Below are 20,332 nucleotides of genomic sequence, written 5' to 3'. Positions count from 1 at the left end.
GCACATTTCTCTCTCCCACCCATCCACCCACCACCAGACAATAAGCATATTACTATTCAAAATCTCCTATCCTGAAAGCTCCCCTTCAAAACACCCTGCCCCAATTGTATCAGCCCTCGCTAAATAGGCAGGCCTAGCAGAGAGTCCAGAAGGGCAAGACGAGGGCTACAGAAAAACTTTCCATTGAACCCTTTTTTTATTTCTTTAAATGAAAAACTGGGCTTTTGATTAAACAAAACGTTTGATGCAAAGTGTCTGCTCTCCTCATAAATTTTTAATTTCTCAACAAAAAGTTAAAATGTCCTATAGGAGGAAAAGAGAAGATTTTCTGATCAGCTCTAGTCAACGCATTCAGGCGAGGCTAGGTTACAGTAAAAAAAATTGTTCTGGAGTCTCTAGACTTAGTAGCTGGACCTTGAGCAAAACAGAGATTTGCTAAAGAAGCAGTGACAGTAACTGAGGTCACATTCTGTTCCCAGTCTCTCCCCCACAGCTATGAATGCTGCAGAGGGAACATCTGCCCCCTCAGCCATATTCAGTGTTGGCATTAATGGACATAACTCAATGAAGCCCACTTACACCAGGGCTGAGCGTGGCACTGCAGTCTAAAGTAACATCTCTGAGAGAGCCCAAAGTCCTCCTCAGCTGCATGGATGGTTACCAAGATAGGGACCCTTGTGAGTGGGACCAGGGAATACTTAGGGTTCCTCAAGGAAAGCAGAGAACCTCCCATCTCAGGGTAATACCCTCAATGTCCAGGCACAGGGCCAGACCCTGGCCCTGACTCTGGAAACCTGGCTTAAACAGCTGTCTGGGGATTCCCCTTGCATAGAGGGATCCCTTGCACAAAGCTGACATGCCAGCTGTACACCACTTGCTCCTGCCTCCCCCAGCCACCAATGTTGTGGGGATCCTGGGGGTGTGCCAGGAGTGGGGAGGGCATGGCTGGATGTGCCAGCAATCCTGGGCCGGCTGAATGAATACTGGCGTGCCGTTCCAACCGGCACATGTTACAACAGCCCCAAGGCAGTTGCTGTATTTGTGCTACAATCATTGGGAAGTTTGTGTCTTTCTCAGAAGTTGCTCGAGTGGATTTTCAGTTACAATTCCATTGCACTGATTGACAGCTGAGTAACTCCCGCCCAGTTGCCAAGTCAGAGCTACTTCATGCACTTCTAAAGGACAGTTCCTGTTACCAAGACAAAGCCTGTCCAGCTCTTCAGTGCCAATTTCTGGGAGTTCAAAGTGTCCCACCAATGCACATAGCAACAATGGGAGATGGATGATTACTGGAAACCATATATAACACTGGATCAAATTTAGCACAGATGGTAGAATAATTGGTGTTGGGTTTCTTGTTTCACGTAATCTTTTGACCTATTTATTCACATGATTAACCTTTTCCTTCCATGAAACATCTTACATTAATAAAGCCTACTGGAAACATTGATAAATACATATATTATTAGCTAGGCAGATAGTATTTTATGGGGAGCACCACACGGTATGTGAGATTTAGGGGACTATAAATATGAAGCCTGTGAAATTTCCATACTTTTGTTTGACTTTAGGCTGTTTTATGCTGATATTTTAAAAGGATTTTGCAGGAAACGTTTTTGATTTTTTTAAAAATCAGGGTGAAAACATCAGAAAAATGGTCTACATTCAATTGAAATATAAAAGAGAATGATTTAGGGGCACATTTGTGGACTGATGTAGTCTCTTATGCTTCCTAGCCAAGAGCCGGATAATTTACCTTTTACACTGAGTAGCACTTACTCACGTTAGAATTTCTATTTGTGATAGGAGACTGCAGAAGGAACGGCTGGGCATAAGCAAATAAGGGTTACAGAATTAGGACATGCACTTATCTTGCAGTCCTTCCACATGCAACAATTACACTGACTTCAGTAGGAAATCTGGGGTGAAACCCTGTCCCCATTGACATCAGTGGGAGTTTTGCCATTGACTTCAGTGTGGCCAGTATTTCACCCCTGATCTGCAGAATGGTTGCCCGAGGGTATCATACTTCTACACCAGAAGCTGTGATATGTTAAAATAACATTAAGGGTGTGGCTTAGACCCACAAAAAGGCTAGGGAGGCAGAATTGCAGTTGGACTCACCCGTAAGTCACCCAAGTCTGCAACAGTTAGGTATTGCAGCTTACATAGGTGCACACAGTACTGTTGTTAGATGCCCAGAGTGGTACATGATTTGTAATGCCTACAGATATTGGGGTGAGCTAAGGATTAAATCAGTACATGAATTCCTTAGCCCAGAGGTTCTCAAACTGCGGACCAACTGTGAGGTCCATTCACAGTTGGTCTGTGGATAGTTCCCTCTAAGGTGTGTGCCTGGACGGCTGCACACAAAAGAATGAAGGGCAACCTACCTAATTAGTGGAGCCGCGTAGGCGTAGCTCCACTAATTAGGTGCCTGGACCCTGAACAAGATGCACATGTAAGGTGAGGTGGTGGCCTTGGGGGGAATAAGGGGAAGCTGGGAGCGGGCAGTGGGGTGAGAAGGGGGGGTGGATTTGGGACATACAGGGCTGCGGCGGCCAGAGAAAACAGTGACTTTCCCCAGGTCCAGGGCTGCGGCTACTGGGAAGAGATGGCCCTCCTTCCCAGCCCCAGCTCGGGGGCTGCCACGGTGGGGGAGAGAGTGAGAGACCACCCTCCCTCCCAGTCCAGCAGCTGCCGCGGCAGGGGAGAGAGGGAGAGACCACCCTCCTTCCCAGCCAGAGGCTGCCACGGCAGGGGAGACCCCCACTCCTTCCCAGCCCCAGCTCAGGGGCTGCCGTGGCAGGGGAGAGAGGGCACATCCATCACATTAGAAAGGTAAGACTACTGATATTAAAATATGAGTTGTGTGCTTTTATTTGTAGAACAAAAAATGTTTATTACTAAGGGTTTTTTTTATATATATAGCATTTTTATCCAAAGCACTTTACAACAGTTAGCTAACGGTACAAACAACATTTGGAAAGATCACTAAGTGGTTTGCCAAGATCCTCAGCAATTTTCAAGTGGTCCCCCCCAAAAAAAGTTTGAGAACCACTGCCTTAGCCATTGTGCATTTAAAATGGACACAGTCTGGTTAAAAATCATGAGGCCCAAACCTGCTACCTCCCAGTGAAGTCAGCAAGAGTTTAGCCAGGGAACTTCAATGAGAGCAGGATTGGAACCCGTACAGTAAAAATACCCATCTTGCAAGTTACTGAGCACCTCTTGGGAGGAGATCAGTTTGCACTGAAAGTGCTGATCACCTCCCACGAGGTATGCACAGTGCCTTGCATGATCATGCAAGAGTTCACTTTCCAGTAGGAAATGCTCACCTGAAGTAACCACTTTAACCTAAAGCTTGCAGGAACATTTTTCTTGACTGTTGGCTAGAGCCTCACGTGAGCTAAGAGGATGGTTGTGCAGTCACTATATTTTATAAAGGCAAATGCTCTTACCTGTGTCACTGAACATCTTACTTTTCAAACATGTAATTAACTCTTCACTGTCATCTGTTTGCACTTCGCTTTGGTGCAGACAATGCACAAACTGGGCGGTTTCACTTTTGTCTCTGGATGGTTACACTTTCTGGTACCCTTACTCCAGGGGTGGGCAAACTTTTTGGCCCAAGGGCCACATCTGGGTACAGAAATTGTATGGCGGGCCATTAATGCTCACGAAATTAGGGATTGGAGTGCAGGAGGGGGTGAGGGCTCCAGCTGGGAGTGTGGGCTCTGGAGTGGGCCTGGGTATTTGGGGTTGGGGTTGGGGATGCAGGAAGGTGCGCTGGGCTGGAACCAAGGTGTTTGGAAGGCAGGACGGGGATCAGGGCTGGGGCAGGGGGTTGGGAGGGTCAGGGATGCAGGCTCTGGGTGGCACTTACCTCAAGCAGCTCCTGGAAGCAATGGCATGTCCCCCCGGCCCCATCCGCAGGTGCCGCCCCTGCAACTCCCATTGGCCGTGGTTCCTGGCCAGTGGGAGCTGCAGGGGCGGTGCTTGGGGCAGGGGCAGCGTGCGGAGTCCCCTGGCTGCCCCTACGTGTAGGAGCTGGACGGGGGACATCCTGCTGCTTGCGGAAGCTGCGCGGAGCAGGGCAAGCCGTCGACATTGCTCCCTGGCAGGAGCTCGAGGGCTGGATTAAAACATCTGAAGGGCCGGATGTGGCCCCCGGGCCTTATTCTATACTCATTCAGAAAATGCATATCAAACACGAATCTCTTCAAGAATTCAAAAGGAACATACCAAAACGGTCAATCCCTATTGACCAGAAAATATAACTAGATCTCTCTCCCCCACAATCAGCCAACCCCTCAGGAGTCCCTGCTGGATTAGACAGCCTGAGTGAACATGGATCCTTTACACATTATTTTAGGGACCAAACTCAGGTTATGGCAAACTACAAAGGCCCAAAGGCCAGCTCTTGAGCTGAAATGGCTGTGGGGCAGGGTATTGCTCCAGGGATAGACACTAATGGCATTCCAGCTGCTTGTGGCTGCCAAGATGAGCTACAGGGAAAGCAGATCTAGAAACCAAGAAATCGGCACATAAGCGTGCAGAATGGTAGTAGCCATTCTTCCAGCCCATGAACTGCTCCTCTGAGGCCTGACCACATGATGGGAGATGTATTTCATCCCCAATCACCACCCAAAACCCACTTTCTCAGGGCTTGTGTAGGAACGAACGCATCTCATCTTGAACAATGAGCATCCAACATGCCACAGTGGAACTTCCTTGTTCTTTGTGAACATAGAGACACTGCACTTTAGCATGGTCCAGAGGCTAGGGCACTGCACTGGGAATCAATGAGATGGTGGTTGTATTCCCAGCTCTGCAACCTCTAGCTGTTTGATCTTGGGCAGGGTCTCTTAACCAATCCGTGCTTCAGTTTCCCCGTCTGAAAATGGGCATGACGATACTTACCACATTTGTAAGATGCTTTTCAGTCTCAAGAAGAAAAGTTCTGTACATGTTTGTAAGTGTCAATTCATTATTCCTAGTCATTAAAATATGCGGGGATTCTCTCAGGGTAATCTTTAGGAAAGGACCAGCTAAAATTTAGAAATCATCCAGCCAACTAATTTCTTAACCTGAAAATGGCAACTACAAAAAAGCCAACAAAAATGTTGCAGGCAACACTTTTTTGTTTGTACAGTACTTTGAAGAAGTAAAGCACACTATTTAATAGAAAATTAACACAGCTACATTTGCAAGAACCATAGCCTTTCAATCAGAATGTGGAGTACTATGTACAGCAATACACACACACACACCCCATATCAAATCCTCCATGGGTGTAAATGGGTGGAATTGAATTTCAATGAAACTACTGTATGCTGACTTACACCTGTGGAGGATTTGGTCCATCCCTACCACATTCAGACCCCACAGGCTAACATAGATATCACACCACATTTAAAAGGAGACAGCATCAAAATAGCAGTACGTATAAGGGGTATGGAGTTCGTCCAACACTCACTATATCTTGACTTACAACTGAAGGCACCTCCCATGTCCAGAAAAAAACAAAAGCATGTCCAGTCAAACACAGGAATTCCCCAAAGTGAGTTGTCAACACAGAATCGTTAGAGGGTTGAAATGCAGAGGAGAGCAAAAGTTGTCTACAGTACTTACAGTGGTTCTCTTAAAATATGCCTTTCCAATTTCCAATGCCGAGTCACTTACTACAGGAAATTATATGACTCTCATACCGGGCAAAATCCCTCTCTGAACCCCCCCTTTTAAAATGGGTCATTTCCTAACCAATGCAAATAGATCATGCACTTCAAAAATGACCTAAAATGGGTGAAAAGCCAGAAACCACAAGCTAGCCAATCCACTAATGGTGGTTACATGATATAGTGCAGGAAATAAGAACATAAATTACATGGGTACAAATGGACAACTTGAAGACCAGAAAGAATGTCAATGAAAACAAAGAAATACAAACACAGAGGGTCAAACCCTGTCCCCCTCATCATTTGAATAAAGCAAGCTAGACTGGGCCCAGGCAGGGAACTCTCTCACAAGAGGGATAGTCTAATTGTTTCACTCTAAAAAGAAATTTTTAAACAACAGATTTGACTTCAATATAATCATGATTTAAATGCAACCAAAACAACCCTCCCACCACTTTGAAAGGGATTTAGATGACACACACAGCTAGTTAAAGCCTAAAATAAAGGTTTTCTTTTATATTAAAAAAAGTTTTATAAGATTTGGTATTAATAGAAACATCTTCATGAACTGTAACAGTAATTCAAGGATTACATTTTGGGTTAGGCTTTAGACCTTTCCCATCAATGTGTGCTAGACCGGCACAATAGCATTTTTGTGGTGTATGAGGATTGTCAGAGTGAAAAAGTCTAGAAACATGCTGGAAAAAGTGAAACCCACCCTAGTTTATTTTCATAATCTAAGATGACTGGAATGTAAGAAAAAGGAAGAGAACGTTTAAAAACAAACAACATCAAATAAATGTGATGTTTCAGACTATTTTTCTTGTCCATTCAGTCATTTTTTGTCCCCTTTCCTTTTGTTCACCTTGGATAATGGGGTTACATTCACAAGTTTTGTAATCCGACAAAAAATACTCGATGTTTTCAAACTTATATAGTGTTGAAAGGTCTCCAGACATTCTGAGGCCTGGTCTTCACTATGGGGGGGGATATCGATCTAAGTTACGCAACTTCTGCTACGTGAATAACGTAGCTGAAGTTGACGTACTTAGATCTACTTACCGCGAGGTCCACACTACACTCTGTCGATGGGAGATGCTCTCCTATCGACTCTCCTTGTGCTTCTTGTTCAGATGGAGTACAGAAGTCGATGGGAGAGTGATCTGTGGTCGATTTAGCAGGTCTTCATGTGTCGATCCCCCTGTAAGTGTAGACAAACCCTGAGTATTTCTCTTTTTAATTATTCTTACCCATGTGTCTATCCTGTCCCTGAAGTCAATGGCACGACTCATTCTTCAATGGGAACAGGATTGGGCCCTATAACCCATAGTGGGAATACATTTAACATAGAAGACTCTTTTAATGGAGCTGTCTGTATATATGTAAAAATAGTTAGATGGCAGTCCAGAACAGTTAGCATAGTTCCAGGGGTTTGTAGCACAGTAAGGTTTCTTTTTGCTGTGTGATTCAATTCGCTTCCTTTGTGCAGCTCTAAGTCAGCCATCCACAGTCCCAATCCTGCAAAGACTTACATACCTTATTAAAAAGTGGCAAATTCAAAGCTGATTTAAAAAAAACCAACACAACACACAGTTAGACTACGGAACTCCAAATTGCCACAGCATATTGAAGCCAAGAAATTTAGCAAGAATAAAAAAGGGGACTGGACTTCTATATAGATATCAAGAATATCCAGAATTCTAACAAGAAATGCTAAAGGTTTTTGAAAGGGTATTAAATATCATGATTCAGAGCTAAAACCAATCTAACTCTTAGAGATCACGATGAGCTTTAATGTGAGGGGCAGATTATCCCATATCTACCTAGTGAGGAGTTCTAACATCTTCCTTGGAGCATCTGGTGTTGGTTAATGTCTGAGACAGGATTCTAGACTAGATGGACCTCAGTTTCAGTTCAGTAGGGTACATGCTGGGTTCCTATAAGTGCTTAACTTTACATACACAAGGTAGGTCCATTGACTTCAGTGTGTCTGCCCACTGGGTGTGAAGTTTAAGGAGGTATATTTGTTTTAGCAGAATAGGAATGAGAGAGAGAACATTTTCCCATGCCAAAAAGCTTGCACACGCCTATAGACACTGTGAAAAACTGATCGTTCACAGTATCTGCAAGTTTGTGCTCCAGTTGGATTACATGACAGTTACCGTTCATAGCGTCTGTAGGTTTGTGCTCCAGATGGATTACATGACAGTTACCAGATGTTAATCCTAATAGCAAAAATAGAAATATTTCAGGTATTATTTACAGCCCTGAACCTACAAACACTTAAGCATGTGTGTAACTATACTCATGAGTAGTTCCACTGAAGTCAGTTGGGTCAATTTATAAGAACAAAGTTACAGATGTGTTAAGTGTTTACGGGATGAGGGTCTTTGTTATTTCTGAAGCACTTATCACAAAATAAAACCTGAATGCTATATCTGAATGCTTACTGTTGAGAGCATCAACTTACTATTCCTTTCTTAAAGCAATGTGTGGGGTTTTTTTAGGCAAGGTTTTGCTTCCTTTTATTTTTTGGTGGCAAACAGGGAGCATGAAACATCAGTTGATTCTATCAATTAATCTGCACCGTTTCATCCCTTGCTTTAAAAAAAACAAAATGTGGATGCTTAGACTAAAACTAAGAATCAACTCCCCAGTTGAAGCTGATGGAACTACATTGATTTATGCCACCTGAGTTTTGTCCCTAATTAAGTCTTGTTATATTATACAATGCTGCTGTTGTAAAGAGAAAACAGCTATTCTCTTTGCACTACACAGTGCTATGTACTCTCTTTCTCAGTACCTTAGTAATAAGAAAATAGTCCTCCAAATGATATTCACATTACGTCTTTTGATCTTTGACTACTTCTTCACCAAAGCTCTGCTGCTCTAGTAGGATTAAAGAAACAAAATTATATCCATTTTCCTTGCTCTCAACTCATGTTTTTGCCTTTGACTCCCCTACGGATTAGCAGCAAACAAACAAACATCCTTTGTGCTGAAACACAGTGCGTGGAGAATACTCCACGAGACTGACATCAAAGCATCAGCCACACTTCACTTCTAAAGGAAAAAGATTGTTTAGTGTGAAGGCTAGTTGTGGCTGCATTCAAGGACATTTCCAGACTCTGGGTCATAATAGACATTTACTATTTTTCTCCACTGCCCTACTGTTGCGATCAGCAAAATAAGTTCTATGGTTTTGTCTGTGTGTCTTGCCTTGTCTAAAATTAAGACTTTCATTCAAGATTTTGTGCAAGATATTTTTGTGAACAAATGCATCCCTGTATTCACACCCTACACACTATTATAATAATCTTTGTACAAAATATGCCTTGTGAGGTATCATTGTAAAAAACAACTCACTGGTCAATACTATCATGCTGAAGTGTACGTAGCAACATTACATGTAAAGTTATGAATTGCCCCCTAGGATGCTGTTAGCACATGTTCAAACCCATGAAGCCCAACTAGGCAGAAGTTGTTAAACAGGTCTAGCCTAACCACAGAAATGTGTGTTTATCTCAGTTTACATATAAGCAATAAACAGGGTCCGGGGGACAGCAACGGGGGTAAACTAGTTTCTCCAGAACAAAGGACAAGCTGATGCCTCTAGCCTAGTGGTTTTCAGACTGCGGGTCACGACTCAGTACTAGGTCGTGGAATGTAAGGTACTGGGTGGTGGTGGCTCTAGTCAGCACTGCCAACCAGGCCATTAAAAGTCCCATCAGGGATGTTGCCCGGCTAAGGCAGGCTAGTCCTTATTTGTTCTGACACCACACTGCGCCCCGGAATAGGGCAGAAGCAGGTCTGGCTCCTAGATGGGGCAGGGCCATGGGGCTCCATACCCTACCCCTGCCTCAAGCACTGGCTCTGCACTTCCATTGACCAGGAACCAATAAAGGTGAGGTGCAAAAACTATAAAGAGGCAAAAACACCCTAGGTTATCTTTTTTACTTAAGACAAAGAAACCCGCCTTTTGACTTTGGGAGGGATCCTGACATGAAAATTTGGTTAGCAATGTTGCTGTGAAAATGATTTTATCTTGAACTAAGTTTTAGGTCTTAGAAAATTTTATCTTTATTTCTCTTGTAACCATTTTGGATTTTAATACCTTGCACTCATTTTAAAATATTTGTATACAAAAATTTTAATAGTTAAAATTAATCCAGTGCTGTATTTAAACTGAGCTGTTTGGGAGGTTGTTGGATATTGACCTCTTACAGGGCAAAGGGACCTATAATATCTGAACTGTCCAGGAGAGGGTAGGGCCATGCAGAACACACACACTAGGGAAAATTTGTAATTGGGAGTGTGGTGAGGTCACCCTGAAGGTAGTAACTATGGCTGCAAGGGTCAGAGTTGCTGGATCAGGACTGCAGCTATACATAGACACTCAGGATATGACCTACCTGCCGTTTGCTGTTGAGTGGCCCAGGGTGGGAGTTACACAAAGTACGGTGAGGGAGCCCAGGTTGCAGGGCAGGTAATGACAACCCTTCAGTGGTCTGGACTGCACACTGGAATGAGACAATTTTATCTTTGCCCAACTTGAAATATGAGCAAAAGGGACAGGAGCCAGGATATGCACATTTCCATACCGTATTTAACCTTATTTTGCAGACAAAAAAATCTGAGTACATATAGAGCTACTTCAGAAACTAAAGTTTTAATTCCTTTTTGTCACTGATCACATGATATTCCAGTTACAGAGAACATAGGGAAGTACTCAGGTGACTGTTTTTGGGAAACCACCATTATTTCCTTGTGTTATTCTCTCTTACTGATAAGAAACCTGTTTTGGGCACTACAACTGCAGTTACCAATAAATGTGGTTTGGCACAAGTCTAACTACTCCTCTTCCCCTAGAGGAAGTCTCCTAAGGTGATCAATGGGCAGATTTACATATAGAGCAACTATTTCAATTATGTACCGAGGGAAGGGACCACACCTTATCATAAGCAGATTCAGTGCCTCGAACAATAAGGCCTGAATCGCCCATTAACACTGAATTTGCAGGGTTAGACAACAGAAAACAAGTACACATTTTTATTCTGAATGAACAGCATTGAGGGGGAGATAGCATTCTCTCCATCCTCTCTGGAACTTGCCAACTCTGAATAAATAATATTGCCTTTTGTCAGTTTCCCTGCATTTTTATTCATGGTTAGCACAATGGAGTTCTACATACGATATAAATTACAGTGCAGGGTTCTCAATACCAGAGAGTAGCATTAGGGAAACCGCTCTCCCCATTATTACCTCATTTATACTGCTACACAAACACCTTGGCATTAACAACAGAGAAGTGAAGGGTAGAGCAGTTGCAACAGTTCACTGCAATTTCTTAGTTTTTAACTTAAATGATGTCTACCAAAACTTCACCCTGAAGCTTGTTCACATTTGCAGAGCAAAACAATACTCCAGGAGCAACAGGATTTTGTTTTTTGGAGGGGAGCACTGAGGAGATGTTAGGTAATATTTGGAACAAGGGTGGCAGAGGGACAACTACCCCGTGCATGAAATGCTGGTAAGAGTATATTCATCTGGGAGGATAACAGGAAAATTACAGTAGTTTGTTTATTTTCTCTTCAGCTACATGATACTCTGGTCTCAGACAGACAGACAGACATTCCAGCCTCAGATTAGCCACCCCTTTGTAGTTTGTGCTTTGTAACCATTTGTGTATTTATCCGTATAAGTGTGCAGTTTAAGAAACCCTGAAAGTTCCACAAGCATCTTACAGAATGGGGCCTGGGGGATATTTTAAACATGTTAAGCCTAAGGCCTTGAAGAATTTAAGCCAATAAAGTTTTAGATGGGTCTAAAAAACTGTTTAAACCCCACCAAGTAGGGAGGAAGGGGAGATAAGGGGTAGAACATAAGTGTCTTTAATGCAGGTCTCTCTCTACATAGCGCCTAATAGAAGTATCAGGGTTCTTAAGTAAGAATGATAAACTTCTACCTCCATGCAAGACTTACTAGCACTTCTTCATGCTTTTCATTTTCTGTTCTTAATTGAGCTCTATCCTCCTAGCACAGAAATCTGGACAATACAACTAGCTAGCTGCAATGCAGGCCAGTACTGAAGAATACTTTTAATCACAGTTCTTCTGAATCCTTCCACCTATGTAGTCAGTCACTGAATTACTTCCTAAAATATTAGTCTGTATAGATGGGGGGGAGGGGGTGTTCTTAAGGGCCCTTCACTAAACCGAGCTGCAGGAAGTGGTTACAGATAGAACTGTTAGGAGATTATGCACATTGCTGCAAAGCCACAAGCTCCCTTTTGTTTGCTGTCAAAACACTCAAAAAAGGTAGAAGTAAGTTTACGCATCCAGGTAAACGGTTAATGTTCATGTTTAAAACAGGTATGCCAGCCATCTGAATAAATCCAGGAAGATTTAACTTTTTAAAATAAAAATACTTAATAGTATTTATTCACCATATTAAGTCACCACAGTAAAATTGTACAAGCTACAAGTAACCCAGGAAAGTTAAAAGCTACTAGAAACAATAGAAAGAAATACACAGCTTGTTGACAACAGACTAACACTGTTAGATCAAGGGAGACAATGGTTGATATACACTAGAGAGATCATGAGAACCTGTATTCAAAATGAAATTTCAAACAAAAATAAAGATGTCATGGCTACAAGTATTATACAGTGATAAATACTTCAAAAATATATTAAGATATATGGAAATTCTGGTTTTGACAGGGAAATCCAGAGAAATTCCAGCCTTCAATGGATTTCCAAATATACCAATTAAAGTTTTCAATAGTTAAATTCCTTTCAGTAAGAACAGATTTTGCAGCCATTTCTGCTTTTATATCAGTCCTCACCTATTTGTAGTGTAGCTGCGTACTATTCTTAGTCATATTTCCTTAATATTAAGCCATAATGTTCTTTACAACATAGGTACTCATTGCTCTAGACTAACCAATGAATTGCCTCTCAGTATTATGTGCAGTGCATCACATTTGGAGTTATAAACCATATTACATTACAGTTAGTGTTAGCTCACCTTACAGCATAGCTGAAGTTGTGTTCTAAAGTTACTCCCATTTAAACAAAATACCTTGAACAAAGTGTTTGGTTGCAAGACCGCCACGGCTTATTTTAGCATAACATTGAATACTCTGAAGTTACAGTACATGAATGAACTATGGCAATATTTAGGTTACATCTTTCAAAGAAAGAGGTCCAGAGGATGGTCAGAGCCAATAAGCAATGTATGCATGCACAAATGGTGGTTTAGGTACACATTTTCATTTGTGCTGTTACTGGGTAGCAAGTAAAGCAGTTTATAGCCAAGGATGTGGTAAGACAACAATTCTCCAAGCCAGTTAAAAAATATAAACTTCTATCTTCTTAATGAGTCAATCCTATAGAAAATAGACTGAAATCTAATTGGCAGTTTGTAGAGTACTTTCCATTGCAAGATCCACTGGATCAGCCTATCGTACAGCCAAGAGAACAGCTAATCCTGCTAGTCCAAACCCTGCAGCCGCCATGATCGCACTGCTTATGGTACTGTTCTGGTCAGTTGGTTGAGAGCCATGTCCATTGAAGAAATGACAGAAGCCATCCTAGAAAAGCAAAAGAAAGTGAGAATTTGAGTCTACTTGGGGTAAAGCAGAAACAAGCATGCTTTGGTTATTTCAGTTCTTCACTACTTTGAATACCACACAGATATTTAGAAGACAGATATCTGTAAATATGGTTTGCAGTGCAACAATCACCTTCCTAGATGGAGACATTTAGTATGTCACTAGTATATTTTTGCTTTTTTATGCAAGTCTCTGAATAGAGCTGGTTGTATTTTTTCTTCATTCACGCCTGGGAGAATATTTGAAACAGTGCATGGAAATTTCCACTTGAGATAGAAGTCTTAATGTGGCCCCTTCTCCCAGTTCCATGCATGATTCTGATTACACATGCTACTTGGAAAGTCTGCAAGTAACTCAATTCAGAGTTGACCTATGACAGAATGAAGCTGGCAGCTGCTCTTCCAGATCTTTATTCATGATAATCAAGAGTGGCAGTAATACAACACCAGATGGTCATGTTTGAACTCTGTTTGGCAGATATCTATGTAAACAAGTTATGCTCTTAATTTCTTCCGGAACTTTGTTCTTTACACTTTAATTTGTGCAAACAGTTAATGCATTTTTTGGTAAATGATAGTTTACATTTTAGCCAACAGTCAGATTTCAATTAGCATTCAGGTGAGCAAATGATCACTTAAAAAAAACCCACACAACTAACTTTTCCAAAAAGCAAAATAATGAAGCCAAAGGCTCTTAGAAAAGTTTGTTTTATTCTTATTTGTACCAGCATCAAATTATCAATACTATTTAAAATGATGTTTAAGAGATTGTTTAAAATGTCTGAAATTGAACTAAATGCTAGGTATTCCACAATCATTTTGACGGTTCTCCAGATGTGTATTCCAATTACAATAGAAAACTGTGCTTTGAGTCATATACAATGATTTTGGGTATACAATTGGTCAGTTTTTAAAATCATTATTATTTGCTCAGAGAGCCCCATCAATGCAATGACAGTTTTGGAAGCAAGTGGGAACACTGGGTACATCAAAGGAATCAAGCATATAGCTTAGTGGTGACTTGATATATATAAATGAAATTCAAGACTTGCATCTCAGTTCTGGACTATAAATATTTGGTGTTCCTACTTTGAAGTGTGTTGCTGAACTTAATACAATAATTTGGTCTACATCTGTACTTTAAGTTTTCAGCTAAGCCTAGGGCCAAATCCTTGGCCCAGCAAAGTCAACAGTAAGATTTTCATGGACTTAATAAGGACAGGATTTGATACAAAGGTATTAGAAGCCAAAATGCGTTTGCTTAACAGATTTCTGAGAGCTTTAAACAAGGCTAGCCCAACAACATGTCAGCACACTTCTAGAAAGTGCATCTAGCATATTTCACATCCCTCATATCCTTAGTATGTTACTTGTTGGTTAAGGTATCTGCTAAAACACAAAAAGAAAAGGAGTACTTGTGGCACCTTAGAGACTAACCAATTTATTTTAGCATGAGCTTTCGTGAGCTACAGCTCACTTCATCACGAAAGCTCATGCTAAAATAAATTGGTTAGTCTCTAAGGTGCCACAAGTACTCCTTTTCTTTTTGCGAATACAGACTAACACGGCTGTTACTCTGAAACCTGCTAAAACACAAGTTCAGTCAAACAGAGTCTTCTTTTAATTGAAAGAAGGGCATAGCATCTGAGTACTTCACACAAGCTGGTTTGCATATTAACAGAAACAAATAACTTAAAGCTACATTGTGGCTTTGAAATGTAGCTTGTTGATTGCTTAACATTCAGAGAGACTAAATGACATGTTCTTGGAACCCTTGCCCAAATTCTTTCATTCATTATATAATCAAACTTCGGCAGACTCTCTGCCTGGAGAAAAACAAAAAAATCCCAGATGTTCCTCTCCTAGGTTTTATTTGAAAATGGAGATCTGAATGCAGATTTCTATGAATTATTCCACCTCTAGTATTATGGGAAGTCATTCTTTTGAAGTTGATTATGCATTGTATCAGCAGAAAAATCTAGTCCCATATCCAGTCTGACAATAGCCAGTATCAGATGCTTCAAAGAAAGCCTATAAGGATTTTTCAACCTATGTCCTCACTGCAGAGTTTGCTTGGATGTGAGTAACTGCACTACAAAGTGGTACCAAATTCCTGGGTTGATGCTGGTGCTGCAATCCCCTAGGTCTGTTGCTAGGAATTCTGGGGACATATCCCATGGCTCTTTGTGCTGTGGTAGACACAGTGAACTGTGCGAACTTGTCTGTCCTGGGCACATGGAAGAATTGTGGGAGGGAACTGAAACTATCAGCACTTGGGCTGTGTTGTAACTGCAAAGTGGGTTGGTTACCAGCCCAAGTAAAAGCAGATCTTGGCTCTAACGTACACACCCCAATTATATCAGCTAGCCGAGATTGAAAGCACCACCAAATTCAGCTGAGAGGTCTGTGTGCAGATTGGAGAGGGCTGAGGACAACACTCAAGAAAGAGCCCAGGCAAACTCTGCTGTGAAGATATACCCATGTATTGTGGTCACATTTAATATTAAAGTCCAATGAGGGCAGGAAATAAATTTTCCCTACCATTTAGTGGCGGAATTATGCCTTGAAGCATGAGGGTGTGCAGCCTTTTTAATGTGTTTTATCTAATGTAGGAGTGGATGTTCTTATCAAATGAAGCATTCCATTTTTGAATCCTACTAAGTTTTAGATTCAACTCCATGGCAATGGACTTCCACAAGATTGCTTCCTGTTACTTTTTAATTTCATTGGGTGTTCTATTTTGAAACAACCCAGTTTAATTTATGTAAGAAACATAACACCTCCATTATATCTTCTCTACCAGGATTTTGCCTCCATGTGTCAGACTTGTATTAAAAAAAGTAACAAGTAGCAGATTTATATTTTGTTGCAAAATGTTTGGCAGCAAGGAACTAACCTAGGTAAAAAAATTATATGTGAACTAATCCCTATTCCAACCTAGATCTGCAGTCTGACTGGATTTCAGACTGCAATGTTTGTACAAAATTAGATGTACCTTTCCACATTTAGCAATAATTATGAAGTGTTGCTACTGTGTGTGACCACCTTTTGGAAACACTTCCTCCACTGAATTGCCTGAAATAAGACACCTTGAGTATACTAAATATGTCCTGACTCCTCTCCAACTGGATTAGAGCAGGCAGCTTGTGCAGCTGCAATCCTACTAATAGGGTTCCATCATCTAATCTCTACTGGTGGAAACAGGCAGAGCCTGAGCAGTGACTATGATCCAGGGTCTCCGTGAAGTCCAGCTAAAGTGATAAACAGAGTCTCATTTAGCCCTAATACTTGTTTCAAAGGCTTCATGTTATGCATCCCATAGTTTATAGAGTGCAAGCCAATTCCAGCCACCAATTTAAATGGTACTTCAACTTCACTGTTAAAACAACAGGGTAGTAAAGATATCAAAATCTTGTCTACACGATAACTTCCATCAGTTTAACTCCCAGTGGTAACAAGTCCACTGGGCAACACTTTAATCTGTTTAATGCTTTATCACAGCTAGCCAAGATACAACTTCAGTTTGCCTGCCCCTCTCGACCCCCTTACCCACAGAGTATACACTACAGAGAATACCATAGAAAGAAACAGGAGATTTTAAGAATTTAGTTAGGAAAGTTTTACACTCCATTCTCCCAGTTTGCATAAGCAAATTAAATTGAGACTAGACAGTGACAAGTTCTCAATATCCCACAGTTTATCGGTCACTGTGGCTGTCTATACTATAATGCACAGCCACATTGACAAGACACACTTCAGCATTTTAAAATTAGTGTCATAAATCTGGTTCTGCTGGATCTGTAGCATTCAACACTCATTCTAGCAAACACTGCATCTATAGTAACAAGCTTGGAAGCTGTAATTCACCACTGGTGGAAGCAGCAGTCTCACTGAAACACAGAAAGAACTTCAGTGTTACTAAAGTCTCATCTACATTAGAGCATCCACTATGGATAAATAACAATTAAGTTATTAGTGTGTACAAGGTCGTGCAATGCTGTGTCTAGTGTCCTTTCTTGCAATGGGTGTTAAATTTATCTGAGTGACCCCATCCACACTAGTGACACAAACACTGGCTTGTCAGAGCACTACATGACATCAGTTGTCCCACATGACTGAAAATCCCAGATCCTGTCTGCATTAAATAGAGCTGTGCTAGGAAGTGTCCCCCACGTCCCACCCGCCCGTGTGGGAGGTGGTCTAGTTTGGACAAAATTGTTTGAAACTAAGCATAGCAGGCCCGTAGACTGCAATATGCCAGACTATCAGTGACAAAGGCGCCCCCCGCCCCGTCCCCCTCAAGGTAGGGAGAGATGGTTTGGTAAATGGACTGCCTAGGGAGGTCAGGGAAGCTCTTTCACCAGGGGATGGTTAGACAACAACTCCTACATCTCGGCAGCGGGTTACACAAGAAGTCACACAAATGAGGGTCATTCTTGTCAGCTGCCAGCTTGTGCAGATCGAGGAGTGACTTGCAGTCCCTTCTAACCGCATGGGTCTAGGATTCTATTGGGGGCGGGGAATCACACCGGGGTCAGGGAAGCTCCAGGCCACAGCATCCTCCCCAGGGCCTGGGACAGCATAGCTCCCATATATGGAAAAAATACCCAGCCTTGCGTGCAGACTGAGTCACCCTCCCCCGGTACCCCAGTGCGCGCGGGGCAGCTGCTCCCCCCGGCAAGGCCCTTGGAGCGGAGCGCTCTGCGCTGGGGAAGGGGCTCACACGCCAAAGGGGCTCTCTCCAGCGGGCAGTCAGCACCGCCGGGGGGCGGGCGGAGCGCGGCGAGCCTGCAGGCAGCGGAGCGGGAGGGTTTCTATGGTTAGTACCCGGCTCAGGTCAGAGCCTCCCCCAGCAGGCGGCAGCCCCTGGCCAGGGCGGGACCACGCGGCCCCGGTGCGATGGGCTACACGGTCCCCAGCCCGGCCACTGTCCCCCCTCCAAACCGGCCCGGCCCCCCCCTTACCCAGCCGCCGTGCGCCTCCAGCCACTCGCGCTTCTCCTCGGCCAGGTAGGCGGCCAGCACCTCGGCCAAGCGGCCCGCCTCCTCTCGGCTGCCCTGCTCGGCCAGCGCCGCCGCCAGGCTCCCCGCGAACACCACCAGCGCCAGCACCCGGCCCCAGTTCAGGCCGCCCTCCGCCTCCAGCTGCTCCGCCACCCGGCTCAGCAGCGCCGCCGGCTCCCGCCGCTCGTCCAGGGCCAGCGGGCGGCAGGCGCGGAAGAAGGGCCGCTCCCGGCTCTCCAGCTCGCTGGCCGCCCGCCGCAGCGTCTCGGCCGCGGGGCTGGGCGGCGGCAGCGCCGGGTCCCCCAGGCGGTGCTGGAAGTAATCGCCCAGCAGCAGCGCCGTCTGCTCCTTCAGCGAGCCCGGCATGGCTGAGCCTGCAGCCCCGCCGCCGCGGACTAAGCAGCTGCCCCCGCCGCGCCCACGTGTCCCCGGCATTGTCCGCCCCGCCCCGGCAGGCTGCAGCTCACAGCCGGCCACTAGGGGCCGCCTCCTGCGGCTGCAGCCCAGGCAGGCCGGCGGTGGGTAACTGGGCCCGAGGGGTTCGCGTCCGGCCTCGGGAGAGTATCCGGGCACTGGGGGGTCCGTGTCCTGCCCCGGGGAATGGGGCGGATGGGTACCTGGGCACTAAGGAGCCTCCTTCCACCCTGCGGGTGGGCACCCGGGCACTAGGGGGCTGTATCTTGCCGCGGGGCGTGGGAGGGTGTCCAGGCACTGGGAGTCTGCATCCTGCCCCGGGTGCAGGTACCCAGGCACTAGGGGGCCGTGTCCTGCCCTGGGAATGGGCAGGTGGGTACCTAGGCACTAGGGGCCACCTTTTACCCCAGGGTGGGTACCCGGGCACTAGGGGGCTCTGTCCTGCCCAGGGGTGGGGCAGGAGGGTATCCGGGCACTAGGGAGGGCCAGGGAGATGACTTATTTGATAAATGTTCGCCATGCACCTCATAGTAAGGGACCTTTCCAGTGCTTATTACAATACTCTATCCTATTAATATTATTTCTAAAGTAAAATATCAGGCAGAAAACATGGTAACTTTCCTGCCATATTAATAAAAATAGTCTAGCCAGAGTCTTCTCTCAGGACTGGCTTACACACAGTTTTTGTACTGGTATAACTTTGTTGGTTAGGGATGTTTTTTTTTTTTTTTAACCACCATGATTATAACCCGTAGGGTGGATGCAGTTGTAGTGGCATTCCCAATAAGCTTTATTGGTACTACATCCACACTCAGACCTTGAAACCAGTATAGTTAAAGCAGTTCAGTTTTTGTGCATAGACAAGCCCTCACTTTATCCCTGTGTAAATCAGGAGTAAGAGGGGATCCATGCTCATTGTTTCTCGGTGGTTATATTTTCATTAGTATGCTTTGGCACAATTCACCACTGCTGAACCTTCAGTGTTATTTATAAGCCAGATCCTGTTCCCAGGAAAAGTGAAGGGAGCAGGATTTGACCTGTAAAATAACATACATATGCACTACAGAAATGTGGATGAATTTTGTGGTAACAACAGGGTTTCCGCTGCATGTGTTTACACAACCGCTTCCATATTTCTCCTTCATTAGAAGCCAAACGGATGTGATTGCACTTACGCATTCTTGACCTGCCTGACATCTTTGGAAAATAACACACCAAATACACAGCACCCACCTGGACTCTTGTAAATGCCAAGAAACATACTGGATTCTTTTTAGACAAATATCAAAGTGAAATTAATCATGTGCAATGTAAACTAATTGCATTTACTCATAAAAAAAGAAGGCAAGAGGTGCTACTTAAGATATAAAATGTCAAAGCATTCAGCTGTTGTCAACAAGCTGTGAGTTGTAGGATAAAAACTATTACATTAAAAAAAGTGGGAGATGAAAACAGTTTCCAGAATTATGAACAAATTCATGGTTGAAAATCTCCAAGTGGCTGTTATTTATTTCCAGATCCACAGACAATCCAGATGTATTTACTGTATAGGTCAATTGTCTCACAAAAACAATCCGGAGTGGTACAGTTAAGCCCAAGCTTGAATCTGTAGATATACCTATA

General features: G+C 43.6%; 1 protein-coding gene across 1 annotated transcript; it reads right to left on the bottom strand.

Annotated features, from left to right (window-relative positions):
* Positions 1-12,093: 12,093 nt before the first annotated feature.
* On the bottom strand, positions 12,094-18,677 carry BCL2L10 (BCL2 like 10). Its single transcript, XM_077828128.1, has 2 exons — positions 18,257-18,677; positions 12,094-13,272 (listed from the first exon to the last, which is right to left on the bottom strand). The coding sequence occupies exons 1-2, from the start codon at positions 18,659-18,661 to the stop codon at positions 13,141-13,143; spliced, it is 537 nt and encodes a 178-aa protein (XP_077684254.1). The 5' UTR covers positions 18,662-18,677; the 3' UTR covers positions 12,094-13,140.
* Positions 18,678-20,332: the final 1,655 nt, after the last annotated feature.

The sequence above is a fragment of the Eretmochelys imbricata genome, chromosome 10, assembly GCF_965152235.1.
Source record: "Eretmochelys imbricata isolate rEreImb1 chromosome 10, rEreImb1.hap1, whole genome shotgun sequence".
In the NCBI taxonomy this organism is placed as follows: domain Eukaryota; kingdom Metazoa; phylum Chordata; order Testudines; family Cheloniidae; genus Eretmochelys; species Eretmochelys imbricata.
Note: the sequence above shows the minus strand (reverse complement) of the source record. Positions and strands in the feature narration are given on the sequence as shown.